At 45.8% G+C, this 22,408-nt stretch overlaps 1 protein-coding gene across 1 annotated transcript in view; it reads right to left on the reverse strand.

Annotated features, from left to right (window-relative positions):
- The window catches only part of TNFSF8 (TNF superfamily member 8), a 30,599-nt gene extending 11,042 nt beyond the window's left edge, over positions 1-19,557 (reverse strand). The window contains exons 1-2 of the mRNA XM_043453066.1: positions 18,964-19,557; positions 6,961-7,003 (exon numbers count right to left, since the gene is read on the reverse strand). Coding sequence (XP_043309001.1) covers positions 6,961-7,003; positions 18,964-19,158 — 238 coding nt within the window. The 5' untranslated portion in view covers positions 19,159-19,557. The remainder of the gene's footprint in view (positions 1-6,960; positions 7,004-18,963) is intronic.
- Positions 19,558-22,408: the final 2,851 nt, after the last annotated feature.

The following is a 22,408-nucleotide window of genomic DNA, read 5'->3' on the forward strand; positions in this document are numbered from 1 at the left end:
GCCCCCTCTTGTCCCACTCCTCTTTCCTTGGTTCTTAAGTAGCACAGCTCAGCAGCACTCTTAGCAGACTTGTCTGGCCAATGAGACGTTCATTAAACCAGAGCCATGACGTTATCTGGTGGACTGAGGTTTCTTAATTATGTACCTAAGTGTTTGAGGCCATTGGATGCTCTCAGGAAAGTGTGAATAGCCCTTCGTCCATCTGTTGAAACTATTTTAATCCTTCCAAGAAGGAGAGGAATCATCCTCATGACTCTGCATCTACCATGTCCTGGCTTCTGAGTTCCACCCTTTTGGCGCAATATCCAGGAGAGTCGCAATAGCGACATCTAGGGGAGAGCCTCGCCATTATCGGTGGAATTCGGAATCAAAGTGAATCCTTAACCTAAGGGTCATTTCAGCTGACTTCAGTTTCCTTGGCTAACTAGCCATGGGAAAACTCCAGAGTAGGCCATTTGTTAAACAAAGGACTAGGTAGCCTTGGGTTTACAGACAGCATTTGAGGAGTAGCTATTCTGGCATGCTCAGTGTTAAACACATAGTCACCAGTAAATATAAGTTGAGATCAAGTGAAAATTCATTTGAATCCCTTGAAGGTTCCTTGGGATTTTGAGGTGTTTTTTTTTTTTTTTTTGCCACATGCCACAGCTTGTGGGATCTTAGTTCCTGCCCAGGTACTGAACAGGGCCCGCAGCAGTAACAGCACAGAGTCCTATCAGCTGGACCGCCAGGGAGTTCCCTTGGGGTCTCTTCAATCCTGACCTGTTGCAGAATGTAAGATAAAGCTATCTGACTTGCTGTGTAATTCCTTGAAATTCACTTGCACTAAGTGCAGACTGAATTGATATTATTGGAGGGTATTTAAGAAGCACCTTTAAAGTCTGATTGAAAATGCAAAGAGAGATCTGCTCACGTCTGGCTCCCATTTCCTGGCCCAGGGCTTGCACAGCGGGGCTTATAGAAATTTAAGACAACATGTGTGGTGTCCAGAGAGCTTGGATGAAACATGTAGTGAAGCCAGTTTGAGAAACAAACTTGCTTTCCTTCCCTCTTTCCCTTCTTCCTTCTGTCCTTCCCTCCTTCCCCCACTTCTTTCTTTTTTTCTCCTCTTCCCCAAAGTGAAAGATGGGGATTTTTCTCCTGGATTTAAAGACTTGTGACATGTGTATGTGCAAAATTCAAGTATAAATGTTAATATGCGCCTCGATGATCTGAATTCTTTTCCTTTTTCTTCCCTTCCTCCTATCTTCCCCCCACCCCCATCTTCCCTTCCCTCTCCTCTCCTCTGGGTGACACGGGGCAGGGATTAAACACAGATGGCTTTAGCACTCTGATGGCCTCTCCAGGACCCTGTCCCACCTTATTCTTTGTGGCCCATTTTCTAGTTTATTTCTGTTAGAGAGCTTCCCTGATCCCGGTTAGCTCTGCCTTAAGAAAAAGACAGTTTCAGAGTGAGCTCTGAGTGAATGGGTTTAAAATGAACATAAAGGCAAGTAAGTTCTTTGAGGCCTGTAACTACGTGAAAAGCAGTGACCGCTGAGCAGTTGTACCCCGCTTAGTGTGGGGGAAAAAAAGAAAAAAAAAAAACTACGACAACCAGCGGACTGGGCAGTTAGATCCCACTCTGTCCATCTGACAGATGCGAGGTCTCTGTTTGCTGTGTTCAGCGCTTCTAGGGGAGGAGGTGGCTGCAGCTCTGCCCGTCTCTTGGGCGGGCCGAAGTTCAACCCAGTTCTCGGCCTTTTGCCCCTCTTCCTCAGCTGGGGATTGAATTCGGGTGGGGGACGGGGGACACACAAGAGGGGTTCGGGACTCCTCCAGGTGGTCTGTTTCCACCTCCTCAGGGCCCCCAGGAACCTCTGGATATTAGGGGCACGTGACACTCACAGGGAAGGCAGATTCTCTTAACTGGCTGGCAGTGGGTGTGGGGGGAGGATCCTCCCAGGTCTCAGGATCCTCCGCTGCCAAGCTGGGGCCTGAATTTGGCCTCCAGATCCCCTGGATCTGCCACATGTGCCATCCACGTGTGGAGGTGCCCTACTGGCCCTCTCTGGCCCGGAGCTCAACACCAGGGAGCACGCTCCAGTGACCGGAAGACAAACAGCTTCAGGAGCAGGTGTGGAGGACGTGACAGAGAGCCCTGGGGGGGATTCCTGGCCTTGGAGCGCTGGTGGGGACACTGAACGGAAGCACAGTCATGTTGCGCTCAGCATCTTCATCCTGACATCCTGGATAAGCCAAAGGGCTCCCAGGCACCTCAGCCTGGACTTTGAGGTCAGGCCCCACTCCTTGCTAGCTGTGCAATCTTAGGCAAGTCGGTAAACCTCTCTGTGCTCAAGTTTCCCACTTAAAAATATCAAGGGGCTAATAATTATCCTGGGGTTTGTTGTGAGACTGCACAAGTGAATCACGAAGCCCTCAGCCCAGTGCTTGGCCAAAAGCAAGTGCCCATCAGTGTTTATTATCTACATCCTATCACATCCTCACACCTGCCTAGCTGGGGAATAAAAGAAAAACTGATTTACAAGTCATCTACGGAATTCCTCCAGTGCAGGTAAGAATTGATACTTGGTTGCTGGGATGTTGGAAATGCCTGGGACTGAGACCAAGGTGACCAAAATTATTTTGCAATGAAGTCAGGAGTTTGACTTTCTGCCGAGTTTGTGAGGGGAAGTGATGGGTGATGAAATTGGGAAAAAGAAAGGGCATGGAAGCAGGTGGAAGCGGGGTGGGTCAGTATGTGTGCTAGAGGGCTGAACCCAAGGGAAGAGCGCTGTCTCCTGAGAGTGCTCTACCTGCTGGGTAGGGTGCAGAGGCCTCGCAATCGCGTGGAATCTGAAACTCTGTTCTGCCTCATCCTCCGTGTTGGAAGGCACCACCCCACCAGCCTGTCCGCATTCCCTAAATCCTGCTGTCAGCTTTGCTGCACACAAACGTGGGTGCTTCTGGAACTCTGGGGAGATCAGGCATGGGGGCTTGTTCTGGGGTTGGGGCAAATACTGCACAAACAGGAGAACATGTGAGATTCAGAATGTGGCGGAGGCAGGAGACAGGAACGAGGATGGCGAGAAGCGGCACAGGCCCCTCTCGCGGCCCTCCCGGACCCCGCGCCCAACCGTGTGGCGGACAAGGGTCGTATCTGTGGTCCCGTCCTGCCCTCGGAGCGGCTCTGTGAAGGAGCCCTTAGTGACTCTGTTTGCTAGAGGAAAGGAGAAGGTTCTCCCCCCGGGGCCCTGCCTGGCTGCCCACAGTCCCAGCCGAGCCTCCGCCCAGGCCCCCGAGTCCTAAGCACAAGGGAGTGGGGGCGAGGTGGCGGTCTGCCGGTGACAAGTCTCCTGGCCGGGAGTGGGAGGTGAGTGCTGGGACTCAGACATCCTCTCCTTACAGAAAAGGCCTGGCGTTCTGCGGTTTCCCTGCAGCTAAGAGTCGTCCTGTGTGAACGTCGCTTTGGTCTGTGTGCTTGGCCCTGTTTGCCAGGCTCTAGGCTGCTGCTGGCTTCCTGGTGGGCAGTTTCCATCAGCCGGTGCCACAGGGCTGCCTGGTAAGGGTCCAGCTTCTGCGCTCATCCACCCCGGTGGCAAACCACATGCTGCCCCGGAGCCTCTGGGAGACAGCGCCCCTCTGCCCAGGGATGCCTTGCCGTGGCCTTTCCAAAGGGAGTTCGCGGCCTCTGCCTGTTTACAGGGGGTTTGTTGGGGACGAGGCTGTGCCTCCTGCAGGAAGCCTGCAGACTTCCTCAATATTATTAGGAATCATCTTTTTGGACTTTCTTTTTTCTGTGTTTACATACTGAAGGAAAGGTTAGAATATCATAAAGCACCACAGCTGGAAGGACCCTTCCCATTCATTCAGCGCACCGTCTTTTTGTATTTCAGACCTGCCCTGAGAAATGCAGCCTGCTAGTGTGGAGTCAGCTCTGGAGCCCAGGTCTTGCTCCAAGGTGGTGTTCTTTCCACCTCATCTGACCACCGTGTCTGTAGGTGGCCAAGTTAAGACAGGTGGAGACTTGCATTGAAGAGCAAGAGAAAGCCAAGGACCACACACAGTAGTAGGTCACTGACATTTTATGGCCGAAGCACATCATGAAACTGTGTACAAGCCCCTGTGTCTTTGCCTTAAAATGCTGACTCAAGAGTCAGTGATTGGGAAATGTGAAGACGTAGGAGCAAAGAATAGCTGTCGGGCTAAGAAACTGGTAACAATCTATAGACTATACTTCTTCCACATAACAGAATCACAAACCCCCAGTTTCCTGAAAGATACAGATAAAGGCCTGACACACATCCCTAAGTTGTTTTTTAGGAAGCGGACCCCCCGCCAACCCCCGCAGATGAGAACTGCTGACCACAAGAACATAGACACTGGACTGGTTGAGAGCAGAAGGCTGACCCGAAAGGTTGACAACGCTTGAAATTTCACCTTGTTGCCAACCGATCCAAGAACAGTCCATGAGCTGATCACGCCCTGCTCCCTGAACACAGCTCCTTACTACCTCCTCCAGGATGGGTCACATAGTCTCCAGGGCATGAACCCACTGTGGCCTGCTTTACCCTTTCTCTTTTCTACTTCTCCCAAAGCTCTGTCCCCGTGTTTCTATTCAGCACCCGTGAACAGAGGCTGGGTTTCGGCAACAATCATGTGGGGCTAGAGAGGAGCCCTGGATTCTGACTCCTGCTCTGCCATCAGTTCCCTAGACGACCTTCCACAAGTCACCTTGACTCCTTGGGCCTCAGCTCACCACCTGCCAAACAGGACTATTAATCCCCAAGTCGTTTGCTTATAGGATGGAGGCTAAGATAAATCCAGGGGAAGTGTGGGAAGGGCCCTAGTGAGAATTATTAGCATTTTTTAACCTGGTTGCAAAAACATTGAATTGTGAACTGTGGTTGGTTTTGGATTAGTTTGTGTTCTGACATCCACAGTGATGACCCATGTAAGAAGCGATCTGATAAGTGTTCTAGTCCATGGCTGCCAAAATTTTGAATTACTGTGGACCAAAATAATTACTTCAAAACCAAAATTAATGACTCCAAAATGTAAATTCAGTGACCAGTATAGAATGGGCAGCTTCTTATTTTGCCTGTTGTTGTTCAAACAAACAGACAAAATAACTCTGAGTAAAAAGCAAGCCAACCTGATTCCCATCTGTATCAACTTTGTGTTGTAAGAGAAAGGACATTTTCACACCAAAACAACATAGAAAAGGATGTGCTCTCAGAGAAAAGTATAGTTGACTGCAGGAGAAGGGGATCACTTGTGAGACTCCCTGTAGTTGACAACCTACAATGATGGAAGTGCAGTAACCAAGACCCAGCATGACTGAGGTCGCGCTGCCTGGTCAAAAACAGTCCTTGTCATTGAGGTCATGCTTTCCTTAAAGAGCCACCCCCCCGCCTTGAAAAGTGAAGCTCTTGTCAAAACTTGGAGAATCTGGATGGATGTGAAACAATGAGTCAGGGGAAGGGAAAATGACATTTACTCAGCGTGTTTGGTTTCTTGCAAGGCTCCATGTTCTGATTCCAAAGCCAGTACTGTTTCCATGAAGGTGGGCCGCAAACCTTGGCCTGTGGGTGGGATCCTGGCCACCACCTCACTCTGTGAATGAAGCCTGATAAGCCCGCAAATGTGCCTGCTCATTTACACAGCGTCTGCGGCCCCTCTGCTCTCCAGCAGTGGGCTCATTGCAGTAGGCACCTCGTGGCCTGCGAAGCCTAAAATGTTTACTGTCTAGCCATCTACAGAAGAAGCTTGCTAGCTTCTGCATTATGCCATGCTCCCTTCACCTTGATGTGAGGGTCTACAGAGGCTTGGTGGGAATCGAGGTCACACGCTAAGCAATTCCAGCCAAAGTTCAGCTATTGTTGACAAAGCTGTAATTATCGGTCTGCCTTGAAATACCCAGAGTGCTGCTCCCTTTAGGGGATTCTGCCCTTGCTTGCCAAGTCTCTGGGTGGCAAACAGAAGGAGAAGCAGGGCTCAGGGTGTCCTGAAGGAACTCCAGGTGTGACTGCTCTTGGTGTGAGGAACTGTATGCACACACATGCTGGTCCTAAGCATGCCCTGGTGTGTCTGTCCAAGTGCCTATGATGACCCACTCCTTCTCTCTTAGTTTTTTCCTCTGAGCTGTCTGGTTGCCCAACTGTGCTGGCTCTCCAGGTTCTAAAGGTGACAGGGCTGAGATGGGGTTAGTGTTCTGGGTTGAAAGAACACTGGATTAGAGACGAGGACATCTGGGTTCTAAGTTTGACTCCATAATACCCTGAACGAGACCCTTCACTTGGTCTTACTTTTCCTTTTTTTGTGCAATGAAAGCATTCATCAGATGTTGTCAAAGTTTTTCATTTTTCCATATTAACCTAACTCTGCATCTCACCACTCTGGGGCTAGTAGAGACAACCCATTGATTAGTGACTTTAGTAATAGAAAAATATGGGGCGTGGGAAGGTCTATTTGACAAACCAAATTCATTATGCATTTGGGCTGTAACCAGTTACTTAATGATTACTATATGTTGGTCACCACGCAAAACAATTTCCAGAAAAGATCTAATCGTTTCTCCAATACGTTCGTGAGGTCGTAGTTATTACTCTAATTTCATAGATAAGGAACCAAGTTTCTCAGGTGGGATGTAGAGCCAAGATTCACATCCACATCACCTGACTCTAGATTTTAAACTCTTAACACAATACCGCTTTGTGTTCCTCTCTGTGTCCGTGGGCCAGCCTGTACCAAAGCCAGAATTTTCGCTAGTGGGAGGGTTGAGGGCTGGTGGGAGAACTTGGGGACGTGAGTACAGCTCAGGAGCCGCTCAGATGAATGGAGACGCATCAGCTTGGCCCTGACAGCCCACCTCCGCCCCCACCCACTCTGTTGGACACTCATGATGTTTCTGGTGGTTAATCATCTATGATGTGATATGGACTATCCCCTGCACAGTTACTCCTAATTCCAAGGTCTTACCTCCTTTAAGGGGGAATTGGCCCAGCGGGTTGGGAATGGAGTCCTGGAAGAGAAGAAAGAGAAAAGTAAAAAAAAAATCAGATGAGGATGTCGTCAGATTGAAACAGCTAGTCTTTTTCTTTTCCATTTTGGTTGCCCTCAAAGTGTTGTATAATTTAGAATTTGTGTTCCATCTGACTCTAAGATTAAAAAAAAATAAAACCCAGAAACTAATTCACTGACAGTTTACATGAGCTTTACAACCTGTTTATCAGAAATAATATTGGAGGATTACTATCCATGTTTCACAGGTGAGGAACTGGAAGCTGAGAGGTAAACAGTGTATGGCCATCAGGGATGAGAATCTGCAACTCTTAACTTTCAGTCCAGTGCTTTTTCTTTTCACCACCACACGTACTATTTTTTCCTACTTTGATTAACATAAGGCAAACAACTGTAGTGTATAAATATATGTGGGCTCTTTTTTTCTACGTTTGATTCAGCAAACAGTGAAAATATGTTGTAAATATACCTGGGAAGGTACTGTTTCTCCTGTGGTTGGAAATTCTGAATTGATAGAATGACTATGTACCAAGCATTGTGAAGATACCATAAATGATTAAAAATTGGGTCCCTGTCCCTGTGGATTTATTGCAGATTTACATTTGACTCTAATATCTAAATACTTATATAACATAAATAAGCATAAATGTATATTATTTATGTTAATGTTCACATATGTTTTCTATTAGTTTTTCTAGCATAACTGTATGTATAAATAGCCACACAGTTAAGTAAGAGGTTGCTGGCAGACAATCTGATAGCAGATTGTCTTCTGAAGGAGGACCTGTGGGGTTGGGGAATGGAGGGGAGGAAAGGAGGTCTTGCTCACATGTACTGAGCTAGTAAGCAACAGAAGCAGATGGGCAGTTTTTCACCCCAATAAATTTTTCAGAAACTGTTCTCTATGTCTGCGTCTCCATGTCTTCCCTGTAAATAGATTAATCAGTGCTATTTTTCTAGATTCCATATATATGCCTTAATATGCAATATTTGTTTTTCTTTTTCTGACTTACTTCCCTCTGTATAACAGGCCCTATATTCATCCCCCTCGCTGCAACTGACTCATATGGGGGAAGGAGAGGGCAGGGCAAATTGAGAAAGTAGCACTGACATATACACACACACACTATCATGTGTAAAACAGGTAACTAGCAGGGAGCTGCTGTGTGATACAGGGAGCCAGCCTGGCACCCCGTGACTGACCTGGAGGGGTAGAATAGGGAGCGGGCGAAGAAGGCTCAAGGGGGAGGAGATTGATCTATGTATCTATCTATCTATCTATCCATCTATCTATATGTATACATGCCAAGTTATCTCAGTTGTGTCTGACTCTTTGTGACCCTATGGACTGTAGCCCACTAGGCTCCTCTGTCCATGGGATTCTCCAAGCAGGAATACTGGAGTAGGTTTCCATGCTCTTCTCCAGGGGATCTTCCTGGCCCAGGGATCGAACCTGCATCTCTTATGTCTCCTGCATTGGCAGTCGGGTTCTTCACCACTAATACCACTTGGGAAGCCTATATATATATTTATTATTATTATTATTATTATATATATATTATAACTGATTCTCATTGATACACAGCAGAGACCACCACAACATTGTAAAGCAATTATCCTCCAGTGAAGTTAAAAAAATTCTTCAGAGACTAGTTTTCCCACCCTTGGGCTCTCTCCCCCTTTCTCCCACCTCAACCTTGGAGACACCCCTCATTGTCCTACCAATAAGGAATGAAGTGTCTTATTTATCTTTTGACCTATTCAGGTCGAGATTTCCTGTAGTGTATTGGATTGAGATATTAATAAAGACCTAAAGAAATGTGAGCATTTACATGGATGAAAACAACTTCCCAACGTCTTATGGGGCAGGAAATTAGTTGCTGCCTGTGTCTTATTTTCTTATTGTTGTGTCGGAACACCTAGGACCATCTAGAGTTCTCTTTTTATCCTGCCACTGCTCTAGGAACTCTGCCCTTTACCTTCCACTGACAGCCCTTCTGATCAGTGACTCTCCTCTCCAGCCCAAGCAGATGGTACGTAGTTGAGGAGGTGTCCTGAGGCACAGCCCTGCAGAGCACTGATCTAGAGGAGGAAGTCAGGATAAACTCAGGAGCTTCAGCTTATCAGGGGAAAAGAAGTGAACTTGGCTTGAAAGGTCCTTTCCTCTTTGCTCCCATAGTCTATGATTTTATTGCGTTGGCTGAAAGCTCTTAACCTAGTTAACAGCGCTGTACATCTGTGGTCTCTCAGGGACACACACAGTTCAAAGGAAAATCTGATGTCATAGATTCCCCTCCTGGTTGCCTCCTGAGACAACAAACAGCCTTTCATAAGTTAATAAACATCTGGCTTACTGCCAAGCATGTCCGTCGATTAGTGCGATGTGCACACACGTGAAGAAAAACATGTACGTTTAAGTGTGGTGCTAAGACGGTGGACTTCATTGGCTGCCCTGGAACATACCCAGGGCCAAGGAGAGAATGCCGGAGCAACAACCCCAGAGGAGCCGTCACGATGGCTACTGCCAGTTGGGAACTACCAGGGAATTGTACATTCGGCACACGTTGAATGGGCACCTAGGGTATGCCAGGCTCTGAGTCATTGGAAGACATCCTGCGGATTTTATGGCTCAATCATTAAAGCAGTCGTTCAGAACATGCAGATAAATATAAAACTAGAATTGCAAGTTGTGACAAGAGCTACGAGGGAGAGAGGCAGCATGTTTCCAGACAGCACTTGAACATGTGTACGGATGTGTACGAATCACTTGGGGAGCTGTTAAAATGAACATTCTGATTCAGCAGGTGTGGGTGGAGCCTGAGAGTCTATTTCTGATAAGCTCTCAGGTGACAGCAGATCTCCTGGCCCACGGGACACAATTTGACTAGCAAGGATGTAAGACATACTATCTGAGAAGAGATCTAATTTACATGGGGAGTCCGGGTTGGTGAGATGGGGGTGTGGTCATTTGAAGGCTTTCTGGTTTTCTAGCTTCAGACAGGGGATGTCAAAAACAAAGCGTCATAGTACAGGGAAGAATCCTGTTGCTTAAACCTTAGCCCAGGACCCATGGCATCCAAGACAGACGTGTGACTATTGCTGCCTTGAAGAGCTCCTAGCGTGACAACAGGTCTCCATAGGTTCCCTTAGCTACCCACAGGAGACAGGATCAAAGAATCAGGGCCAGAGGGGAACCAAGGTATCGTTTAGTCCGTCAAGCCAATTTTTACAGACAAGGAGACTGAGATACTCGTGAGTTGGTGGCAGATCCTAGAATGAAATTCTCCAGTGCTCTTTCTATGCCCCAAGAGAGATGCTGTCTTCAGAAGCCAAGGATAGACCAACTCATTCTCCTTGCCCCCCTCCATTCACCCTACTGTTAGTAGTCTTTGCATTTGGAGGTGGAGAAGCAGGGTATAAAGAGAGGACAAATTAAATTTTGTTGAGGACCCTCTATGCCCTTGACACTATGCTGAGTGCTGTCCATTTATCTACTCCTCTTTAGTAAGGGACCTCCCAGTCTAAGAATTCTTTCCCAAACCTAGCCTGGGGATCTGGGTCTTGGCTGGAGAAATGTGAACCACCATGCTTAGCAACTTGGCTTTGAGGTAAATAGTAAACGGGCTAGACACAGACAGAAGCAAATGGGCCCTCCCAGGTTGTCATTCTCAGCTCCACTGAGTAGCTCCCTCATAGCTCAGCTGGTAAAGAATCCGCCTGCAATGCAGGAGACCCTGGTTCGATTCCCGGGTTGGGAAGATCTGCTGGAGAAGAGTCAGGCTACCCACTCCAGTATTCTGGCCTGGAGAATTCCATGGACTATACAGTCCCTGGGTTTGCAATGAGTCGGACACGACTAAGCAACTTTCACTTTCACTGGAGTAGCTCAGGAAACTTGGTTTCCATGGATACCAACCAGCTACACTTCCTTAAGTATGCTTCTCTCTCTCTCTCTCTTTTTCAGACTCTGAGTATCTCACTGGTATCCTCAACAATGTTTCTGTGTATGCAGGGAGGAACCCTCCCTACATTTAACCTTTTTGTTCCCAGGTGAAATGAGCTGTCCCAGTCATCTTTTCTGCCTAGGACTCTGTTTTCCCATTTCCTTTAATCACTGTGACTGCAAGGCTAATAATCCCTCCCTCCACTGGATTATTGACATAATAAGATATTATACATAAAGTTATGGACATTGTAAGATATTATGCATAAATAGCAAGTGCTTGGAAATGGTGGCTATTTTGGTTACCCTCTTAATCCTAACCAAGTGTGTAATCTGTTTCAGTACCTTTAAAGCTTCATTTCTTTTCACAGAGCAATCCTGTGCAGGGAAATCAGCTCCTAAATCTACTTTGACAAAAGATGCCCTCTCTTTTTGAAAATGGCCAAAGACAACTGATGTTTGGACTATGCCAGGTGGCCTCACATCTTGTAAGGTGGGCCGTGGAGACCTTTACCAGGAATGCCTCTCTTATTTTTGAACTAATGTGATTAAGCACTTAATGAGGGTACTTCAGAGGGACGACAGAGGATGAGGTGGTTGGGTGGCATCATTGACTCAATGGACATGAGTTTGAGCAAGCTCCAGGAGTTGATGATGGACAGGGAAGCCTGGCGTGCTGCAGTCCATGGGGTTGCAAAGAGTTGTACAAGACTGAGCAACTGAACTGACTGACTGAGGGTACTGAATCATCAGGGGTTAAATGCTTTACATGCATTGTCTTATTTTATCTTTACCCCAAGACTTAGTGATTGAGACTTAGAGAAACAGCTTAGTGGCTACAGAAGGTCCCTTAGATGGTGAATAGGAGGGAAAGGATTCATAATGGGGCATGTTGACTTCAAAGGCAATGCTCTTCAATCCCAAGCCACGTCGCCTCTCTAGGGTAGGGCAGGATGCAGCTGGGGCAGGAAATTCTCTTGAGACTCCATGAGAAAGTGGATTGAGGTACTAGAAAAATTTTCCTTGGTAGCCTTGGTTTTGCTAATGTTAGTGAAAGTGGTCATTGGAATACAGGGGCTTAAAGCAGTGCTTCTCTTACTAGGGGTCTTGTTAAAATGCTAATTATACTTCTGTAGGTCAGGCATGGGCCCTTAAGTTTTACATTTCTAATGAAATGACTTCTGAAGAAATCATCTTCCAGATGATGCCAATGCTTTGGGGCCAGGGACCACACTTTGAATAATAAGAACTTAAAGACATTATTCAACAGACAGTCTGAACACTGAGGTCTGCCTGTCCACAGGAATGGGGGAAATGGCTACTGGAGGCTGAGTGTGGAGCTGAGCTTATGGATGGGTCCGGGAAACCTTCCTAGTCTGTTGATGGGGCTGCTTCCTGTCATCTTCTATCTGTGCTTCTTGCCACCTGGCTGTAAGTCCTGCCGCTCCCTGGTGCAGTCTGGATTGAGATCTGTTCTGTGCCTCGCCTTAGTCCAGCCCCACCTAGAATGCCTGGCACCATCTCCTCTTGGAGAACTCTTCTCCACTGATGCAGGCCAGCTAGAAATGGTTGGGTGGCATCACTGACTCAATGGATATGAGTTTGAGCAAGCTCCAGGAGTTGATGATGGAAAGGGAAGCCTGGCGTGCTGCAGTCCATGGGGTTGCAAAGAGTCGGACAAGACTGAGCAACTGAACTGACTGAGGGTACTGAAGTGCAGAAGGAGTGGAAGAATTAGGCAACCATCATTCCTCAACCCTCAGTACATTCGCTGACTCAGGTGAGGGTCATCACCAAAGAATGCCAAAACCATGGAATGAAGGATCTTTCAATGCCTTCAAAGTATTACCCTGTAGATGACTTAATAAGAAAGATTAAAGTGGTTTACCAAGAAGACTTCCCTGGTGGCTCAGATGGTAAAGAGTCTGCCTACAATTCAGGAGACCCTGGTTCAATCACTGGGTTGGGAAGATCCCCTGGAGAAGGAAATGGCAACCCACTCCAGTACTCTTGCCTAGAAAATCCCATGGATGGAGGAGCCTGGTAGGTTACAGTCCTTGGGGTCGCAGAGTCGAACACGACTGAGTGACTTCACTTTCACTATGAAGACAGACAGTGGTCATGCCTTGAATCAAGTGACTAAATGTTATTGCCAGTATTGGGGCAACCTGACATATGCTTCTAGCCCTGCTGTGAAAAAGAAGAATATAACATTGTTTATGTCCTTTTCTTGCCAAAAATGTTTCATCTGAATATTATTGTGAATAAACACCAACAGTCCCAAAACATGACAATAGAACTGTCCTGGATCCTTTGAAAATGTCAGTGTCATGAAAAAACAACAGAGAGCAGAGGAGATTGTTAGATCATTGCTTCTCAAGCTATAATGAGCATATAGCTCACCATAAAAAAGTGAAGTTGCTCAATCATGTCTGACTTTTTGTGACCCCATGAACTGTAGCTTGCCTGGCTCCTCCATCCATGGGATTTTCCAGGCAAGAGTACTGGAGTGGGTTGCCATTTCCTTCTCCAATAACCTTATTAAAATGCAGATTTTGATTCATTATGTCTAAGGTGGGGCCCGAGAGTCTGCATTTCTAATAAGCTCCCAGAGCCACCTTTTAAATAATAACATTTCAAGTTAAAACAGATGAAACCAACTCTGTATGTGACCTGAGAGTAGATTCTGGATCGAGAAACAAAAGGCACAACAGCTGTAGAAGACATTTTTGAAATTGGAGGAAATTAAAATACGGACTATGTATTATTATAAACTGATGCTGCCAAGATAACGTTAACTTTCTTGGCCATGATAATGGCATGCAGTTAGTAGGAGATGGGTGCTGAAATACATGTGGGTGAAAGGTCACCCTGACTGAACCTTACTTTTGTATATATGGAAAGAAGCAGAAATATGGCAAGATATTAATACTTATTGAATGTAGGTGAAAGATTATATGCGTATTTACCATTCTATTTTTCAGTAGGTTTAAATTTTTTCAAAATAAAACTTCGGGAATCAGACATGATCTTTTTAATTCTTGGAGGAGGTTCAGCTTCCCTTCTAACCTCTTTGGCAAACCCCTTCCTCACCCTGAGCAGAAATTGTCTTCCTCTCTTCTGGTTTATGGCATTGAGTGCAGTGCATGCATGCCAAGTTACGTCAGTCGTGTCTGATTCTTTCTGACCTTATGGATGTAGCCCACCAGGCTCCTCTGTCCTTGGGGATTCTCCAGGCAAAAATACTGGAGTGGGTTGCCATGCCCTCCTCCAGGGGATCTTCCCACCCAGGGATCAAACCCGCATCTCTTGCATCTGCTGCATTGGCAGGTGGGTTCTTTATTGCGAGTGCCACCTGGGAAGCCCACATTTAGTGCCACTCTGCCCCAAATTCAAGCACTTGAGGGTTTGGGCCTCCCCTCTCCCACTTAGAGATTCTCAGAAAACAGGGCTCCCACCTTGTCCACTTGAGTTCTTCCCTTACAACTTAGCCTAGGGCTTTCCCTGGAGAAGTTGCTCAGTCGACTTCTTTGGATAAATAATTGACTGCATTGGAGAGAGTAAGTTGGGTAGAGAGAAATATCACAGGGCATTTCAGTTCATCCCTGTATTTTATCTGGAGTGAAAGCAAACCTAAAACCTTACCACCATCACCACCAATCACTACCCCTAAATTCAACTCTTGGTGGGGAAGTAGAGTGGTATTGTAAGGATAATTTTTTTTTTTTAATAAAAGGAGTTTTCTTTGTTTATAAAGGGAAAGAAGGCAGTTGCTTTCTCTTCTTTCTAGAATATATGAGCGTATTCTAGAATACATTTCTAGAATACAACTAGAATTTCTAGAATACATTCCTTACTCTAAAATTGTGAAATGTAAATAGATCTCTCCAGGGGCTAGACAAGACCAGGCTTCTGGTTTATAACAGAAACATTTCTTAAGATTGAAGGCCTCCAAGCCACTTGAACTGTGAGCACCTCTAGTGTCAACCTTATTGCTATTATTTAGTTGCTGAGTTCTGCCTAACTCTTTTATGACCCCATAGACTGTAGCTCGCCAGGCTCCTCTGTCCATGGGATTTCGCAGGTAATAATACTGGAGTGGGTTGCCATTTCCTTCTCCAGGGCATCTTCCTGATCCAGGGATCAAACCCTTATCTCCCACTTGGCAGGTAGATTCTTTATCACTGAACCATGTGGGAAGCCTGTCCATCTTATAGCCTATATATGATCTATTTATAACCCATTGTCTCTGGAGGAGATATGAGAAATTTTTTTCTCTTTGCTGTATAAGTTGTGTGACATTTCATTCTGACACATGTGCATGTACTCTGTTGTAATTACTTCATAAGAAATCAATTTTCTTTCTTTTCTGTGAAGATCTGTCTCTTTGTTGGTAGAACTTCTACTTCCTCAAGAATATTGAGTACAATCTCTTGAAAAGTACACATTGTATTCCCACCTCCAGGGATTTATCCCACAGATAGACTTGCAGATGTGCACAGTGAGCAAAACTTCTGGAAAGAAACTTGTGTCTTTCACCAGACACAGATGAAATATGAAGTACAATAGAATGCTATGTGACTCTTCAAAAGAATGAGATAGACTTCCATGTATTGACATGGAAGGATCTCCAAGATATATTAAGTCAATAAAGCCAGCTACAAGTTTATGGGTTTGCTATAATGACATGTGAATACTATATGTTTGTACAGCATAGATTTTCGGAAGGATGTGAAAGAATCTGTCAATTGCCCTTATCTCAGGGAAGAGGGATTGGTGGTTGGGTGGAGAGGGTGTGAGAGATTTCTACTTTTTTCTTTGCCCTTGTTTACTAGTTACTTTTCTTAAACCATGTGAATATAGTCTTTTAAATGAATATAATGGTTTAAAGGTAAATAAAATATAGCCACTGCAGAGACTTAAGACATCAGTAGGCAATAAGTTCCATAAGTAACTTGAAAGCAGAGATATTTTTGGCTTTGATCAAAGTTCTATATCCATTACTTAGAACATTACTGTCCTGCACACAGTAGATGCTCAGTAAATCTTTAAGGGTGAAACCTAAGTTCTTTGCCTCTCCCAAGGAATTTCACTTTGGAATTATTTGGTTTTCAAGCCAAATCTCAAGGCGATCTTTGTTGATTTTCCTACATGTCCTACACTTCTCACTTTTCTCATGCTGATCCATTGGCCCAGAATACTCTCTCCTCTGACCTCCAGAGACCTGTTCGAAATTGTGCACATATCTCAAGCCAAACTGAAACTCCAATCTCCAGTGAAGTTTTTCTTAGATCTGCCTGGGGAAATATTCCATCTCCTTAACTTGTGGTTTCATGGTAGCCCTGTGTGTCTACATTCCATCACTTATTATATAAGTTAATTTTGTTTCAATTTTGTCTGTACATGTGTCTTTTTATTTAGAACTGTGACTTCTGGGGGCTTCCCAGGTGGCTTAGTGGTTAAGAATCTACCTATCAATGCAGGAGATTCAGGTTCGATCCCCGGTCAGGAAGACTCCCCTGAAGGGGGAAATGGCAACTCACTCCAGTATTCTTGCCTGGAAAATTTCATGAGGAGCCTGGGGGGCTACTGTCTATGGGGATGCAAAGAGTCAGACATGACTGAGCACACACACAGTAATGGTGGGGACTTCTTAGGCCAGTAGAACCAGCTCACGGTTCTCACCCTTGCCCCCATCCACCCTCACAAGACTGCTGGGTGGCCATCAATCCATTTCACTTTTAATAATTGGCTATGAGTTTAAGGTCCTTAGGTATCTCCCATTGACTTCTTTATTGGGAGTCCTGTTAAGAGTCGCTTCATTTGTCTAAGTTGTACCTGTACTAAAGCCTCTTCCCGCAGGAAGTCTTTCCTGATAACTCAAGTTCAAGGAGATAACTCTCTCTTCTTAGTTTTTCTGACAGTTAATATCTGAACAAATTATTGGAAATGATATGTGTAAAACACTTAACTTGTGTATCACAATACTTTTAAGCAAGTAACTGATATTTCTCAGGCTAAGAAATCATAGTACATCAAACCCTAGAGTCAGATTGTGAAGTGAATCTTTTCATCTCCCAGAATGAGGGGAAGTCAAGGAATTGGATGCCAGGAAGGTCACACTCCCAAGAGAAGAGGAGGAACAGAGTTTTTTTTAGTGCTTCTGTGGCTGTCTGTGTCCTCAAAGGGAACAGTGTCCTCATTAAATAGCCAAGCAGTCTTGACTACCACTTTCTCAGGACGACTCAGGTCAAGCCCTGTCCCCTTTCTGTTCCTCATTTTCCACATCTACAAAACTGAGGCAGAAAGATCCACTCCAGTTCCTTCATGGAAAGAATCAATTCCACCAAATATGGAACTTGAATTAGGACCATTCTGGAGCTCTTTCTAGTTTTATATGTCACCACCACACCATGTACCACTATCTTGTCTTTCTCTCTCTCTTTTTCCCTTTTTCTTTCCTTCCTTCTCTCTCTCTCATACCAGTTCTAGCTACAGCCTTTAACTAAAGACATTTTCAAAGACCACTTTAATTTCTTTTCTTTGGCTCTTGCTGTAAAATTATACACCTCTGGTTTACTTCAGATTAGAATTATAGAAGTTACAGAGTCTGTACAGAATAAAAAGGGTCCTAGAATATTCTCAAGTGTGTTATTCCTAGTAGGTGTAGATGAGCCCAATAAATGATGAGTTTCATAAACTTTACAGTCTAAGTCTCAAATGCTAGCAATTCTGTTATCTTTCACTTTTATGGAGGTATGAGTTTCAAAGCTTCATTTAAATGTCAGTTCTTGAGGACACTTGAGCAGATACCAAAGCCTTTTAAAGCCTGGTCCTTTTTAGCAATCAATAAGGTAAAGAGCATTCAACTTAAGACAACTGAAGGAAACCAGAACAAATTCTGCAGGACTGCAATACTATGAAAAGTAAGAGCTTTGAAGGAATACATAGAAATGTATGTACTTTGAAGGGGTGGTAGTATTGGGGGTACAGTTCTTAAACTATCAAAATTACTTCATTAAAAAATTCATGAGCAATATATACTATGAGTACAGTATTTTCTCTAAAATACATCCTGGTGGATTTGCTGTAAACACCAATTTCCTAAAATATGAAGAAGCTTCCTCCTTCACCTCCTCTGTTTTCATAGTAATTCTTACCCTTTACTTTAAAAAGAAAAAAAGGTAAATTTCCTGAGACCACTTAACTTCACAGTGTGTACCCATAATTGCTTGTAGCTTTAGAGTTCTGAGCAGTCTCCGAGGGAACAGGTGTGAAAAACATTTCTACATTCTGCTTCGGTGCGCTATGTTTTTGTGACACGCTAGGCTCTTCAAAGCAGTGGCTCCGGAGGAAGCTTTGAACTTGTCTTGTGAGCTTTAACACTGACATGCCCAAGCTCTGAAGAGCCCGGGTCTTCTCTCTGGCCTCCTTTCCTCACTCCCTTTCCTGTTCTGGCCTCTGAAACCTAGCTCCTGGCTAAAAAAAGTGCTTAGCTCTGGCCAAGGCCTCTGAAATCTCAGGAACATTTGGACTGAAAATACGGAATCTTGGCATCTGGTCTGAAGTCATCAAAGACATGATACTGGTTGTACAAATGTGTCATTAAGTTTCCTTATCTCTTCCATCTTTAATAGAAGTCTTTAGTTTAGCAACATTTATTATTTTTATTGCAGTTTAATTTCTTTGAAGTGTTGCGTTCATTTCTGCTGTACAATGAAGTGAATCCACTATATGTATGTATATGTATATATACATATCCCCTTCCTCTCGGAAAATTTCTCAAGGCTAACAGCTCCTCTCCCTTCTTCGGCTCACGTGTATATAGAAAGTTTGGAGGTGATGGCTCAACAAAATTTTCCCTCAAAAAGCCAAATTATTTGAGAGGATTGAGTTTCCCGTTTCTTTGTTCCCTCTCTCTCTTGATATCGGTTCTTTGTTTTGTTTCTCCCCAAGTCTCTGTGGAGAAAACTGAACATAAATCAGAAAGGAAAGGCAAAGAAGAGAAGTCCACTTACCGTCTTCTGAACGACCAACACCATTATGGTCGCCACAGCAAAGACGAGACACAGAGCCAGCGAGGCCGTGGTGAAGCAGAAATACCCGCGGCCCGTGGCTCCCCAGTGGCTGGTGACGGAGCCTGCGGGCACATGCATGGCTGTGTCGTGAGACGGGGCCAGTGGGTTGAGTGCTCGCGGCAGCCCTGCGTCCATTCTTATATAGGCTTCCCCACATCACACCTTATCTCTCCTCATCTGATTCGGTTCTGGGCCCATCTCTGTTCCAAGAAGGATTCTCCCCCTGCATCCTGGATCATGTGACTTGGAAAAAAACCTTCACCGGCTGCCTCACGAAGAAACTCTTCTCTGGGGGCGTGAGGCGAAAGGCGGCAGGACGGGTGGGGGACAGGCTCATTTTTCATCGCCAGGGATCAGTTTGACTGAAGAGAAACTGTAGCTATAGAGAAGGTGGCTGATGTCAGAGGGCGAGTAGGAAAATGACGGTTTCCCTACGCTGCTGTGTGTGTGTGTGTGTGTGTGTGTGTGCGCGCGCGCGCGTACACACAGAGCAACTTCTGTTTCAGTCAGACTCGGCCACAAAACGCCTTCCGGCTTGAGAAGCTGCACGTTCTCCTCAGCGGGGCCTGCAGCTCAGAAGTCCTCATCAGAAAATATCTCTTTGCTGGGCCTGGAGGGCATGGCGACCCCACTCCACTATTCTTGCCTGGAGAATCCCATGGACAGAGGAGCCTGGTGGGCTACTGTCCACGGGGTCACACAGAGTCAGACACGACTGAAGCGACTTAGCACACACAGGGAGGCTGGATCCCTTGGACTGTGGTGGAATGACTCAGAGGGCTTGATGATATTGGCTCCTCTTAAGAACTGGAAATGCTGCCAGATCTCTGGCAAGGAAGAGCCCACAAATGTGGAAGTTGCTCCACATGGAGACAAGCTTGATGGCAGGATGAAATTGGGGGACAGGTTCAAAGATACTGTCCGAGAGCAGCAAACTGGCAACACCGATCTTTTGAACAAAAAAAAATCCTCCAGAGTATATTGGGATCTGTTAAATTTGCATATAAATTTGGGTGTGCTGTAAAGCTCAGAAAAAGGGGAAGGAGTTGGCAGCGAGGTGGGGGTAGGGAAGTGGTATGGTGAAGAGTGTAGGGGCGTGCGTGTCCTGTGTGGTGTGTGCATGGGGGTGGTGGGTGTGTGGTACATGTGTGCTGTGCATGTGAGGTGTATCTTCATGCTGTGTGGCACGTGTTGTATATCGTATGTGCTGTGTGTGTGTGTGTGTGCTGCTACAGTTGAGCCTTTTCTGCCTCAGATTGACACAATGCCTCACTTCACCCTCACCTCTGCCCTCTGAGGCAGCTAAGATTTTCTTTTTTTTTTTTACAGATAGGGGAAAATTGAGAATCAGAGAGGATAGAGACTGTCTCAGTCAAAGTTGCAAATGTTGATCAGTGGAATCACTTGGGTATATAGTTAAACCCTGCTGGCCCCGGAATCCCTGCTACTGTCATTGTACATGAAGGCTGAGGTCCTCTCTCAGCCTTCCCCCAGCCCTTATGGTCTTGGCCCCTCTTGTTTTTTCCCTGTCTGCACTGACAGCCACCATAAGGATTAAATGAGAGCATGATATAAGAGTACTTCTTGAATGGGAAGAGACCTGGCAGAGGGTATTGGACCATTCTGGTTAAATGTTCCAAATAGTCTGGAATTTAGACAGAGTGGATAGATTCTCAAGGCAGGCAGAGCTGGCCACATCTGTGGCTACTAATCATCTCCATTTCAAAAGACCATTTAAAAAGTAAATCACTGTATAACCGGTGCCTCCGGATGTAGCTCTTTGAAAAGTTCATTTGGAAGTACCCAGTCCTTTGCAGCACCTCTCCCCTTTCTGCTCACTTTTCAGCTGCTGGGTATCTCTGCGAGCCCACAGAAATCCCAGAGCCCCCCAAGGAACTGTTCTGTGTCCAGAGCCGAGCTTGGATTACTGCGACTTTAGTCTTTGCAGAGACCTCACTCCTGAGCATCACCTGACTTGGGTCACTCTTAAGAACTGGTCTGGATATTCCTTCCCAGTGAATCCATAAAATCACAGGGATCCTGGAGACGGAAGAGCCAAAAAGAGGTAAATTTTGGGAGGGGCTACGCAGAGTGGTATAAAATGTACCATCAGTTCAGTTCGGTCTCTCTGTCGTATCTGACTCTTGGCGACCCCGTGGACTGCAGCATGCCAGGCTTCCCTATCCATCACCAGCTCCTGGAGCTTACACAAACTTATGTCCATTGAGTCGGTGATGCCATCCACCACCTCATCTTCTGTCATCCCCTTTTCCTCCCGCCTTCAAGTGTACCATAGACAAGGAAGATGAGGTCCCCTTGAACCCAAGTGGGACTTGGTTTTGAAAGAAGCGGGTGCACACATCCATTGGATCTGTCACTGAGGTGGGAATAAAGCAAGCCAGTATCTTTGGGGGGTACGCACCTGGCTGATTCAGGGAGAAGACTGTGTCCCGTGGTGGGCCCGGGGCAGTGAGTGGGAAGCAGAGGGCTCTGTCGTCTGCCCAGAGCCGCTGAGAACGGGCTGCTCCCTCGGCCTTTCTCTGCAGTCTCTTTGATGAAAGTGGAAAACTTCTGATTGTTGAATGGAAGCTGTGGGTGTTGAAAAATAAAAAGACTTTGCTTGAAGTGCAGGTCTTCCTGAAGGCCTGCGGGGCTCAGAAGGGCAGTGGAAAAAAATGTTTGTCTTACAGTCACACGTTTTGCATACAGTGTAATGTCCTGAGAGGGAAGGCTGACAAGGGGGAAAAAAATCTTTGTTTTTTATTCAAAGATTTTTATTTTGTTTTTATTCCAAACCTTCTGAGCAGTTGGGATTTTCACATCAGTCCGGTTCCCTGTCGGCCTGCGGACCCAGTTTCGCTCCTCTCCGCATGGCGCTGCTCTGCTGTTGAACCACCCGTGGTTCCCTGTTTCCCAGCCCTGTTGGTCTGAACTCCTGTCTGCTGTCAAGCTGTGCCTGAAGCTAGCCCGGCCCAACCACCTGGTGGTCCCATCTCTTGGGCTAACTGGCTTTTTTCTCCTCTCTGTTCAGCCAGCCAGTGCACAAATGGAAAGAGTTTTTACAGAGCTTCTTGTTGAGTGATTTTCAAATCCTTTCTGGAAGCACAGCTGTAGAGTCGGTGTAAATAGTCATGAAAGTGGAGTTCTCCAGCTAGAGCAGAGTCAGGAGAAGAAGGGCTGATTGCAGACTGCTCATTCACCATGTAATAACCAGAGGTCTCTCCAAGGAGGAACAACATTGGGAAACTTGTGATTTAGCTCAAAACCCTCATTCCTCAAACCAGGAAACCGAGACAAAGGAATGGAAGTGACTGGGATGGAGTGGGGTGGGGGAGTTTCCCCAGAGAGGGGTAGAGACAACTTAGAAGTCTCTGTGCTCGGTCTC

The sequence above is a fragment of the Cervus canadensis genome, chromosome 30 (assembly GCF_019320065.1).
Source record: "Cervus canadensis isolate Bull #8, Minnesota chromosome 30, ASM1932006v1, whole genome shotgun sequence".
In the NCBI taxonomy this organism is placed as follows: Eukaryota; Metazoa; Chordata; class Mammalia; order Artiodactyla; family Cervidae; genus Cervus; species Cervus canadensis.